The 13,058-nt window shown below is 36.1% G+C and overlaps 1 protein-coding gene across 3 annotated transcripts in view; it reads right to left on the reverse strand.

Moving 5' to 3' along the window:
* Window positions 1–233: 233 nt before the first annotated feature.
* The window catches only part of BDP1 (BDP1 general transcription factor IIIB subunit), a 94,629-nt gene continuing 81,804 nt past the window's right edge, over window positions 234–13,058 (reverse strand). For all 3 annotated transcript variants that reach the window (XM_082620471.1, XM_082620470.1, XM_082620469.1), the window contains 2 exons: window positions 6,820–7,066; window positions 234–2,953 (listed from right to left, as the gene is read on the reverse strand). In XM_082620471.1, coding sequence (XP_082476597.1) covers window positions 2,822–2,953; window positions 6,820–7,066 — 379 coding nt within the window. In that variant the 3' untranslated portion in view covers window positions 234–2,821. The remainder of the gene's footprint in view (window positions 2,954–6,819; window positions 7,067–13,058) is intronic.

Genomic DNA, 13,058 nt, shown 5'->3' on the forward strand with positions numbered 1-13,058 from the left:
GCGACTCTTCTTATGTCCCAAATGTGGGAGAAAGTCTATTTTTATTCTTGCAAAATCAAAATAATATCCTTCAGAGCATGCACATAAGAAAAATATTAATTCTCCCAAATATACTATACTCTCATGGAAGGAGGGAAGGAAGGAAGGGTAAGCTGTACTTACAAAACTATTTTTTGCTCACTAACACATTAATATCTTTATTAAGTCATTTGAAAAAAAGGACACAACAGAAATAATATAAAATAACTTTTATTTACATAATTTACATCTATAGAATATAACTGCTTTCTTTAGAACAAGAAAATTTACAATGACAGATATTGCTTTTTGTCAAAGACTTCTTCAAGCAAGATAGTATACATGGTCACTTCTATTTCAAAAAACATGGTGGTAAACAGTGGATATTCATATTTTTATGTGCCTCAATCATTTACCAACAATTAGGCTTTGAAGCCATCATGTTGATCACTTGCTAAGACGTAAGTGTTCAGGAGGAAAAGTCAAGAAAAAAATAAAGACCTTTAATCATATCTCTTTTAAGATTCATAAAATACAAATTCTTCACAACATCATCTTTACATGAGTCAGATTAAACACAGGTGTGAACAAGTCTTTCCACCTTGTAAGGTAAATACACTGATTAAGTTTCTTTTTCCAAGAGTAGTTTTAAGGATATAATAGTAGGATAATTCAGTTGTCTGACTTGATTCTCTAGCCCAAAGATAAAATTATCCTTCATACAGTAAGAAGTTACATCTTCCATAAAATTAACTCATTGTAGATGAACAAGAGACAGATGTTAACAAAGTTAAAAAGTAACATTAAACAAGGGATAAAATAACAGTTTAGCTATGACAACGTAACACCCAAATTAACATGAACTAAATGAAAGAAGCCTTTTCAGAATATGAGATTTTTAAAATTTATAAAAACAGGGCATTAAAATAGCTATGTGATTTGCTACCATGATTTCTGTGACATATTAATCCCATGAAATAAATAAATGCATATCTATAGAGAATTTCCTTATAGATCCTCCTTTATGACAAAAAAGTTTAAACTGCAAATTTCACTATAAGGCAATGAATAAGAAATGCTCTAATATCGATTGTTTTCATAAATTAGGATTACTGTTATACTTGCCAAGCCAAATCCAATTTTACTAATGAAATTGAAAACTGGCCACCATTTTTTTCAAATTACAAACATAATTAGACATTAAAATATCTTCCCAACTGAAATACTGATTTCATAATGCAATCAAGGGTTTAAGTGTTAGGCACAACTCATAACTCCAGTGACAAATCTCATAGGTAATGACATCAGCACCTTAAGGTAAGAAAACTACTGTCTAATGTATGGGTCAGACTAAAAACCCAACCCATCCATGTCCATCATTTAAGTATTGCCTGTAGCTGTTTTCATACTGAAATGGCAGAGTTGAGTAGTTACCACAGAGGGCATCTGGCCCACAAACTCGAAAGTATTTTCCAGAAAATGTTTCTGACTCCTGATCTAATGTATTATCAACCCAGAAGCCTTTTCAAATAAAAGAATAAATCTGTTCTTTCAGAAGTTTAATTTGAACCACCAAAGATTTGCTTGGGTGGGTAACAGAATTACCTATGTAAATCACAAAATCTCAAAATTAAAATCAACCCTTAAATTCATATTGATGATAATCACTGACTTAATAAAGTCTTATTATCTTATTTTCTATTTTTAACATCACAATTATATTCTGTGCATAAAGGTCTAAGTACTTAGTTCCTCATGGAGAATTTAATGGGGGAAAAACAACTACCAAGAAATTGTTTTTTAAAAAAGGAATGTGTGTATGTGAGTATATGTGTGTGTAATGGAGACAGAGTTTTGTATGGAAATTTACCTCATAAATAAAGTTAAGGGTTTTTTTCCCCATACAAATCCTGAGATTATGCAAGAAATAAGAAAAACAAAAAATTCACAGTACAAAGTCAATATACTAAACTACGAGAAAAAAATTATTCAAAACGTATATACTATTGAAACAATTTAGTTTTATCACTTTAAATACCTTTAAAATTAAAGAGGGAAAGGAGACAAACATAAATTTGTTAATGATTTCTTTACCCATAATCTCAGGGGTAAAAATAATTAAAACTGAATATTCTTTTAAATAAAAAATTTAAAAATAAATAAGCTTTTTGATGTTTTATCTTTATAAATAGTAAGCTTAAATACTAGTTCTTCAATTAGGACTAATGTTACATCAACATGAATTAGAAAAATACACATTTTTCAGTCAAATAGCTGATAATAGAAAAGTTTTTAACATTTACCATACTAAAGTGGAGTTTCACAATTTCCTTTCACACACTTAGAGGCAACTGAAAAGGCCTTCACCATCCAAAAAAACAAAAAATAAAACCAAAAAACCCTAAACAGACAGAAAAAAACCTTCACAAAAGGTTTGCTAAATGTTAACTACAATCCATCTCCAAATACGTCGGCACTGTGATTTATACAGAGACATTTATCCACAACATTCCAAGATGTCCATGTGTATTCAACACAGGAAGAGTCAAAATGTAAACAAGAGCTGTTATTTCTGTGTGAGAAAGCAGTCTTAATTGCTTGGTATTTCCAAAATGCTGAATCAATCAGAACAAAAGGAACCTCAGCAATGTTTTTCACTGATTATAAAAGCTTCAAATCAAGCCTATTAAATATTCAAAATCAACCTAAAGAAAAATTGTCAGTGAGGCTTTTTGCTAGATACTGCTTTGTTGATATAACTGACTGTGGAAATCCTAGCCTTAGGGAAAAAAAAAGAAGACTTTTATTCTGTTTCATCCACTTCAATAAAGATATCACTAAAGAAATATTCAGAGACTGTTATTGGCTCCTCTTCTGGTAGCCGGTTTTGGACATCTTTACATTCTCCTTTCGGTAAGGGATGATTACCAGAAACCTAAAAAGATAATAAAAATAAGTATGCAGTATAACATTTATATATTGATAGTGGTATTCTAAATCGATATCTGTTTGAAAAGCAATATAGTAATAAATATTAAGAGCTTTAAATATGTTTATACTCACTGACCCAATAATTTCATTTCTATGCTGTTATATTAAGGAAATAATCCTAAACATAGTAAGAGATAACCTTTGTAGCATTCGTTATAATAATAAAATTAAAATCAACAAATATACAACACAAAACATGATTAGGTTGACTGTAGTGTACACATGATTACTTCACTCTAATTTCTGTGAAAAAAAATAAATACTGAAAAACACAACATTATTAAATCGATAATGAAAACATCTTAATGACCAGAATAGAAGGACCCATGAAACAGAACAGTACATAAGGAAATATCAGAAATTAAAGCAATCCTATCAAAAATTAGCATACTGGGCTTCCTTGGTGGCGCAGTGGTTGAGAGTCCACCTGCCAATGCAGGGGACGTGGGTTCATGCCCTGGTCCGGGAGGATCCCACATGCCATGGAGCGGCTGGGCCCGTGAGCCATGGCCACTGAGCCTGCGCGTCCGGAGCCTATGCTCCGCAACGGGAGAGGCCACAACAGTGAGAGGCCCGCGTACCGCAAAAAAAAAAAAAAAAATTAGCATACTTATAAATCTAGAAAAAAGGATGACAGCATGGTATTGGCAAAGGAACAGACATACATATCAATGAAATAGAAGACTAGAAATATCCCTAACACATATGGATGGAAATTTAGTATCTGATAAAAGTGATATTTCCAAAAAAATTTGAGAAAAGTTGGATGATCCAATAAATAATGTTGGACAACTGTATAACTATCTCACAAAAAGGAAAAAGACCTATACTTCACCAATATATAATAAATTCTAGATGAATCAATAAACTTAAATGTAAAAACATTAAAAAAAATCTACTATAAAATACCATGGGAAAATGTTTTTATAATCCTAGAGTTGGGGAGAGAGAGTGTGAAGCAATGACATGAAAGCCAGAAGCCATAAAAGATTGATAAATTCACATATGTAAAAACAAAAAATGTCTGCATGGCACAAACCACCATACACAAAATCAAAAGATAAATGCCATAGAGGGAAAAAAATATACAACCTGTATCACAGACATATGTGTTCATTAAGTCTATGAAGAATGTCAAAAATGAACAACATTGATAATACGCTAATGTAAGGAAAAAGGCCCTCTCATATACTGCTGATAAGAACAGAAACTTATATAATCCCTATGCAGGGCAATCAGGCAGTGTCTGGCAAAAGAATAATCATTCCTTTAGACCAGCAATTCTATTTCCAGGAATTTAACCTATAAATGTGAAAAATCGTCCATTTATAAGTTAGCTGTTACCACATTGTTTGAAATAGCAAATAAGTAGGAATAACCTAAATGCCTACCAGTGTGAGGCTACTATCACTCTATGGTACATCCAAACAATGGAATATTATGTAGTCATTAAAAATAATGAGGGCACTTAGTCTTGAAAATAGGAAAGTTTATATCCATGCAAAAAGCTGTGTACAAAAGTTCACAGCTTTATTCATAAAAGCAAGCACTAGATGTCCTTTGGTGGGTAAACGAATAAACAAAACTGGTACATCCATACTATGGAATACTATTCAGCAATAAAAAGAAACAAACTATTTGATACATAAAATAATCTGGATGACTCTCTAGGGAACTACCATTGAGTGAAAAGACACCAATCCCAAATATATGATTCCATTCATAGAACATTCTTGCAATGACGAATTTAATGGCAACCAGCTTGCCAGAAGATAAAGAGAGAGTGGGGAGCAGGAGGGAAGTAGGTGTGTCTATAAAAGGGCAACACAAAGGATCTCTGTGGTGATGGAACTGTTCTGTATGTTGACTGTAGCAATGCAATATAGTGGTTGTGATATTATAGGAGAGTTTTGTAAGATGTTACCACTGGGGAAAACTGGGTAAAGGGTAGATGGGATCTCTCTGTATAGTTGTTTACAACTGCATGTGAATCTACAGCTATCTCAAAATAAGAAGTTAATAATTTAAATTTTTTAAAGAGAGCAAGAGAGGGGGCCTCCCTGGTGGCGCAGTGGTTGAGAGTCCGCCTGCCGATGCAGGGGATACGGGTTCGTGCCCCGGTCTGGGAGGATCCCATATGCCGCGGAGCGGCTGGGCCTGTGAGCCGTGGCCGCTGGGCCTGCGCGTCCGGAGCCTGTGCTCTGCAACGGGGGAGGCCACAACAGTGAGAGGCCCGCATACCGCAAAAAGAAAAAAAAAAAAAAAAAAAGAGAGCAAGAGAGAAGAGGAAGCCCTTTATCTACTGTTTTGCAAGGTCTCCAAGACATACTATTAGGTGAAAAAACCAAAGCGGAGACTGATACGCTATTATTTATGAAAAAAAGAAGAAAAACGTTTATATTTGTGTATATTAAAATGTCTCTGGAAAAGTAAGCCAAAATCTGATAATACCATATACCTGTGGAAAGGAGGAACTAGGAAGCTAAAGGACAGATGTGGGAAACTTTTTCCTATAAACTCTCTTTTGTAGGTTATGAATTTTAAGACATGTGGAATATATTGTTTACTCAAAAAAATGAAGTAGCAATTTGACAACAACATTTAGTTTAAATTCTTCCCTCACACTACATACCAAAGTCAATAACCATGAACAGAGTTAAAGTTTTAAAATTTTATACCTCTGGAGAAAAACTTTTCATCATAAAAGCAATTTAACAAATTGCAAAGAAACAAGTAATGGATTTGACTAAACATTTAAAAGTTATGTATAACAAAAACTCCCCCAAACTTAAAAAAGTAAATAAACTTGGAAAAAATACTTGCAGTAAAAGCTAAAAGGTACGTGGCTTATTTACATACATAAGGATCTCATACAAATTGGTAAGAAAACTACTAAGATCCCCAAACCTATAAATCAGCAGAAGATAGGAACAAAAAAGAAAAAAAGAAAAAAATCAGAAAATCTAGTAAATATATGGGAAAGAACACAACTCACTAATAACTGAAGAAATGCAAATTTTAAAAATGAAATGACATTTCCACCCCCCACCACCATTATATTAAATAAGAAAAACAAATGTATTTTGAAGAGTAATATCTCAGGCTGGCAAGAATGTGATTAAACCGGCATTGTTACACTACCGGTAATTACAACTATTCTCCAAAGTAATTTGGCAACAATAATAAAGACTCATAAAATCCTGGTCTCAGAACATAGTTGTAGGAAATAATTTAAAATATTTTTAAAACGTTAAAAATGTTCTTTACAAAAGGACTCCTTCCTGTGAGGCTCATGCTATCCAATAGATGGTCACCAGCCTTTTCTTTGTTGAGATCTGAAGTCACCCCAATATTCTTCCAAAGTCTTTGATACAAGTTCACAAAATTTTCTGCCCCAGTACTTGCTATCACAGCTTCAGACTGCACAGAAAGGAAACATGCAAATGAATTCTAATTTTACTGTTCCTTGAATTTTTGTAGGTGTCATGACATTTGTCCTAAAGGAAATAAAATGCAAGCACTGCTTTGTTTTGCTTCCACAGGTCAGAAGGGTCTCTGCAGTAAAGGAATGGCAATTAAGTGTCCATTTATGATTAGTTCAATGGTTCTATATTAAACTAGCTGTAACTTTCTAATTCAACACCTTATCTTCTTCCAGTACAGTGGGGTAGGATAGGGAGGAGATGGAGTGGAGTTGCTCTGCAATAATTTCTGATATTCAGATGAAAATAACAATTGCCATGTTTTTCCAAGTTGAGTCTGATATCCAACCCATTCTATACAAATAAACAAAGATTAGTTATCACATACCTGAGTTGCTGAACTATCAATATTTTTAGCTTGAGTATTAACAACAACACTTGGAGATGGAAGATCAGAGGACTCTTGAGTTTTTTTCTGGCTTGTATTGAGCGGATTAGATCTTTTCAGATTCTGTCTTGATACAGGTATAAGAGGTTTCAGGCGTTTCTTGCTATGAACCTGAGTAGGTTCATCAGACTCCAAACTATTCTTTGAACATATTAAAGACAAAAATCCCAGGGGTCTTCTGCCAGGTCTAGAAATGCAAATGTAAAGACATTCAAGAATATCCAGGAAGACACATTTTTAAAAATATTTATTCACTAAATTTTTCATAGGCAGGATATTGCAGCAAAGAAGCTGAAAGCAGGAATGTGCCAAATTCTATAGGACATCTATATCTGTATAGTTAAACTTTTTTTTTTTTTTTTTGGCCATGCTGCCCAGCATGTGGGATCTTAGTTCCCCGACCAGGGATCAAACCCATGCCCCCTGCATTGTAAGCACACAGTCTTAACCACTGGGCCACCAGGGAAGTCCCAGGAAGGCATATTCTTAATGCCAACTTCTTTCCATGAATGCTAAAATGGCACATATGATACCACAGGAGTGGTACACCTACTAAATACTGATACACTAAGTACTGATATCACTCTGCCATGATGTATATTTGTGACAAAGGTCAAAGCTTACTCTAGAGCAGTACTTCTCAAGCCTGAAAGGCATACACATCACGTGGGGATCTTATCAAAATGAAGATTCTGACTGAGTTGGTGGGGAAGTGGGGCCCGAGTTCTGTATTTCTACTGAGTTCTCCAATGATGTCCCTGCTGCTGGTGCCAGGACCACACTTTGAGTAGAAGGGCTCTAGAGCAGGAGTCAGCAAGCTATGATCCACAGGCCAAGTGAAGTCCACCACCTGATTCTATAAATAAGTTTACTGGAACACAGCATGCTCATCTGTTTACATATATGGTTACATATTACATATGTGGTATATTATATATATACACACCACATATGTAATATGTAACCATATATGTAAAAAGGTGTGATTAGAGCAACCAGGACTATCCATTAGCCCAGCTGGGCCCACGGCGCACTTGTGCAAAACGCGAACCAGAAGGGAAGGTTCTTCCCCCGGGCGTTTTGGCGTCCCAGTGCCAGGCAGAACTTCGGGAAACTGGAGCCTCCCCGTAGGGATGGAGAAAAGAGCGAGCTGCCCCAGGGTAAACATGGAGTAAACATGGAGAGTTGGATTTCATGAAGATTAGTGGCTTTGCAAGGGAAATCTCTCTGTGCAGCCTCGGAAGCAGCGGATTAAAGCTCCATGGTCCACTTGATGTGCCCTGCGTCTGTGGAGTGCATGAACGGACAGAGAATCATCCCAAATTGAGGAGGTGGACTTTGAGGACAAGATTTAAGACTTTTTCCCCTTTTCCTCTTTTTACAACGAATTATCCCAAATTAAGGAGGTGGACTTTGAGAGCAAGATTTTCGATTTTTCCCCCTGCTCTCTTTTTGTGAATGTGTATGTGTATGCTTCTGTGTGAGATTTTCTCTGTATAGCGTTGCTTCCACCATATGTCCCAGGGTTCTATCTGTCCGTTTTTTTTTCAATAATTACTTTTTAATAACGCTACTATATTTTATACTTTATTCTATTTTACTTTACCTGCTCTTTCTTTTTTTCCTACCTTCCCTTCCTTCCTCTCTCCCTCCGCCCCTCCTTTCTCTCTTTCTTTCCTTCCTCCCTCCCTTCTTCCTTTTACTCTTTCTTTTTCTTTCCTTCCTCCCTCCCTCCCTCCTTTCTTTCTTTCTGTCCTTCCTCCCTCCCTCCCTCCTTTCTTTCTTTCTTTCATTCTTCCTTCCTTTCCTTTTTCCTTTCTTTCTCTCTCTCTTTCTTCTACTAATTCTTTCTTTCTACTTTTTCTCACTTTTATTCTGAGCCAGGTAGATGAAAGGCTCTTGGTGCTGCAGCCAGGAGTCAGCGCTGTGCCTCTGAAGTGGGAGAGCCAACTTCAGGACACGGGTCCACAAGAGACCTCCCAGCTCCACATAATATCAAGCGGCGAAAATCTCCCAGAGATCTCCATCTCAACACCAGCACCCATCTTCAGTCAACGACCAGCAAGCTACAGTGCTGGTCACCCTATGCCAAGCAACTAGCAAGACAGGAACACAACCCCACCCATTAGCAGAGAGGCTGCCTAAAAACATAATAAGGTCACAGGCACCCCAAAACACACCACCAGACGTGGACCTGTCCACCAGAAAGACAAGATCGAGCCTCAACCACCAGAACACAGGCACTAGTCCTCCCCACCAGGAAGCCTACACAACCTACTGAAACAACCTTAGCCACTGGGGACAGACACCAAAAACAAAGGGAACTACGAATCTGCAGCCTGCAAAAAGGAGACCCCAAACACAGTAACATAAGCAAAATGAGAAGACAGAAAAACACACAGCAGGTGAAGGAGCAAGATAAAAACCTATCAGACCTAACAAATGAAGAGGTAATAGGCAGTCTACCTGAAAAAGAATTCAGAATAATGATAGTAAAGATCATCCAAGATTCTATTTCCAAGATCCAAAATCTTGGAAATAGAATAGACAAAATGCAAGAAACAGTTAACAAGGACCTAGAAGAACTAAAGATGAATCAAGCATCGATTAAAAACACAATAAATGAAATGAAAAATACTCTAGATGGGATCAACAGCAGAATAACTGAGACAGAAGAACGGATAAGTGAGGTGGAAGATAAAATACTGGAAATAACTGATGCAGAGCAAAATAAAGAAAAAAGAATGAAAAGAACAGAGGACAGTCTCAGAGACCTCTGGGACAACATTTAACGCACCAACATTCGAATTATAAGGGTTCCAGAAGAAGAAGAGAAAAAGAAAGGGACTGAGAAAATATTTGAAGAGATTATAGTTGAAAACTTCCCTAATATGGGAAAGGAAATAGTTAATCAAGTCCAGGAGTCACAGAGAGTCCCATACAGAATAAATCCAAGGAGAAATACCCAAGACACATATTAATCAAACTGTCAAAAATTAAACACAAAGAAATCATATTAAAAGCAGCAAGGGAAAAAAAACAAATAACACACAAGGGAATCCCCATCAGGTTAACAGCTGATCTCTCAGCAGAAACTCTACAAGCCAGAAGGGAGTGGCAGGACATAGTTAAAGTGATGAAGGAGAAAAACCTGCAACCAAGATTACTCTACCCAGCAAGGATCTCATTCAGATTTGATGGAGAAATTAAAACGTTTACAGACAAGCAAGAGCTGAGAGAGTTCAGCACCACCAAACCAGCTTTACAACAAATGCTAAAGGAACTTTTCTAGGCAAGAAACACAACAGAATGAATATAACTACAATAACGAACCCAAAGCAATTAAGGAAATGGGAATAGGAACATACATATCAATAATTACCTTAAATGTAAATGGACTAAATGCTCCCACCAAAAGACACAGAGTGGCTGAATGGATACAAAAACAAGACCCATATATATGCTGTCTACAAGAGACCCACTTCAGACCTAGAGACACATACAGACTGAAAGTAAGGGGATGGAAAAAGATATTCCATGCAAATGGAAATCAAAAGAAAGCTGGAGTAGCAATTCTTATATCAGACAAAATAGACTTTAAAATAAAGACTATTAGAAGAGACAAAGAAGGACACTACATAATGATAAAGGGATCGATCCAAGAAGATGATATAACAATTGTAAATATTTATGCACCCAACATAGGAGCACCTCAATACATAAGGCAAATACTAACAGCCATAAAAGGAGAAATCGACAGTAACACACTCATACTAAGGGGCTTTAACACCCAACTTTCATCAATGGACAGATCATTCAAAATGAAAATAAATAAGGAAACACAAGCTTTAAATGATACATTAAACAAGATGGACTTAGTTGATATTTATAGGACATTCCATCCAAAAACAACAGAATACACATTTTTCTCAAGTGCTCATGGAACATTCTCCAGGATAGATCATATCTTGGGTCACAAATCAAGCCTTGGTAAATTTAAGAAAATTGAAATTGTATCAAGTATCTTTTCCGACCACAATGCTATGAGACTAGACATCAACTACAGGAAAAGATCTGTAAAAAATACAAACACATGGAGGCTAAACAATACACTACTCAATAACGAAGTGATCACTGAAGAAATCAAAGAGGAAATAAAAAAATACCTAGAAACAAATGACAATGGAGACACGACGACCCAAAACCTATGGGACACAGCAAAAGCAGTTCTAAGGGGGAAGTTTATAGCGATACAATCCCACCTTAAGAAACAGGAAACATCTCGAGTAAACAACCTGACCCTGCACCTAAAGCAATTAGAGAAAGAAGAACAAAAAACCCCCAAAGTTAGCAGAAGGAAAGAAATCATAAAGATCAGATCAGAAATAAATGAAAAAGAAATGAAGGAAATGATAGCAAAGATCAATCAAACTAAAAGCTGGTTCTTTGAGAAGATAAACAAAATTGACAAACCATTAGCCAGACTCATCAAGAAAAAAATGGAGAAGACTCAAATCAATAGAATTAGAAATGAAAAAGGAGAAGTAACAACTGACACTGCAGAAATACAAAAGATCATGAGAGATTACTACAAGCAACTCTATGCCAATAAAATGGACAACCTGGAAGAAATGGACAAATTCTTAGAAATGCACAACGTGCCAAGACTGAATCAGGAAGAAATAGAAAATATGAATAGACCAATCACAAGCACTGAAATTGAAACTGTGATTAAAAATCTTCCAACAAACAAAAGCCCAGGACCAGATGGCTTCACAGGCGAATTCTACCAAACATTTAGAGAAGAGCTAACACCTATCCTTCTCAAACTCTTCCAAAGTATAGCAGAGGGAGGAGCACTCCCAAACTCATTCTACGAGGCCACCATCACCTTGATACCAAAACTAGACAAGGATGTAACAAAGAAAGAAAACTACAGGCCAATATCACTGATGAACATAGATGCAAAAATCCTCAACAAAATACTAGCAAACAGAATCCAACAGCACATTAAAAGGATCATACACCATGATCAAGTGGGGTTTATTCCAGGAATGCAAGGATTCTTCAATATACACAAATCAATCAACGTGATACACCATATTAACAAATTGAAGGAGAAAAACCATATGATCATCTCAATAGATGCAGAGAAAGCTTTTGACAAAATTCAACACCCATTTATGATAAAAACCCTGCAGAAAGTAGGCATAGAGGGAACTTTCCTCAACATAATAAAGGCCATATATGACAAACCCACAGCCAACACTGTCCTCAATGGTGAAAAACTGAAACCATTTCCACTAAGATCAGGAACAAGACAAGGCTGCCCACTCTCACCACTCTTATTCAACTTAGTTTTGGAAGTTTTAGCCACAGCAATCAGAGAAGAAAAGGAAATACAAGGAATCCAAATGGAAAAGAAGAAGTAAAGCTGTCGCTGTTTGCAGATGACATGATACTATATATAGAGAATCCTAAAGATGCTACCAGAAAACTACTAGAGCTAATCGATGAATTTGGTAAAGTAGCAGGATACACAATTAATGCACAGAAATCTCTGGCATTCCTGTACACTAATGATGAAAAATCTGAAAATGAATTCAAGAAAACACTCCCATTTACCATTGCAACAAAAAGAATAAAATACCTAGGAATAAACCTACCTAAGGAGACAAAAGACCTGTATGCAGAAAATTATAAGACACTGATGAAAGAAATTAAAGATGATACAAATAGATGGAGATATATACCATGCTCCTGGATTGGAAGAATCAATATTGTGAAAATGACTCTACTACCCAAAGCAATCTACAGATTCAATGCAATCCCTATCAAACTACACTGGCATTTTTCACAGAACTAGAACAAAAAATTCCAAAATTTGTTTGGAAAAACAAAAGACCCCGAATAGCCAAAGCAATCTTGAGAACGAAAAATGGAGCTGGAGGAATCAGGCTCCCTGACTTCAGACTATACTACAAAGCTACAGTAATCAAGACAGTGTGGTACTGGCACAAAAACAGAAAGATAGATCAATGGAACAGGATAGAAAGCCCAGAGATAAACCCACGCACATATGGTCAACTTATCTTTGATAAAGGAGGCAGGAATGTACAGTGGAGAAAGGACAGCTTCTTCAATAAGTGGTGCTGGGAAAACTGGACAGGGACATGTAA

The sequence above is a fragment of the Mesoplodon mirus genome (assembly GCF_964341445.2).
Source record: "Mesoplodon mirus genome assembly, chromosome: 5".
NCBI classification, from domain to species: Eukaryota; Metazoa; Chordata; class Mammalia; order Artiodactyla; family Ziphiidae; genus Mesoplodon; species Mesoplodon mirus.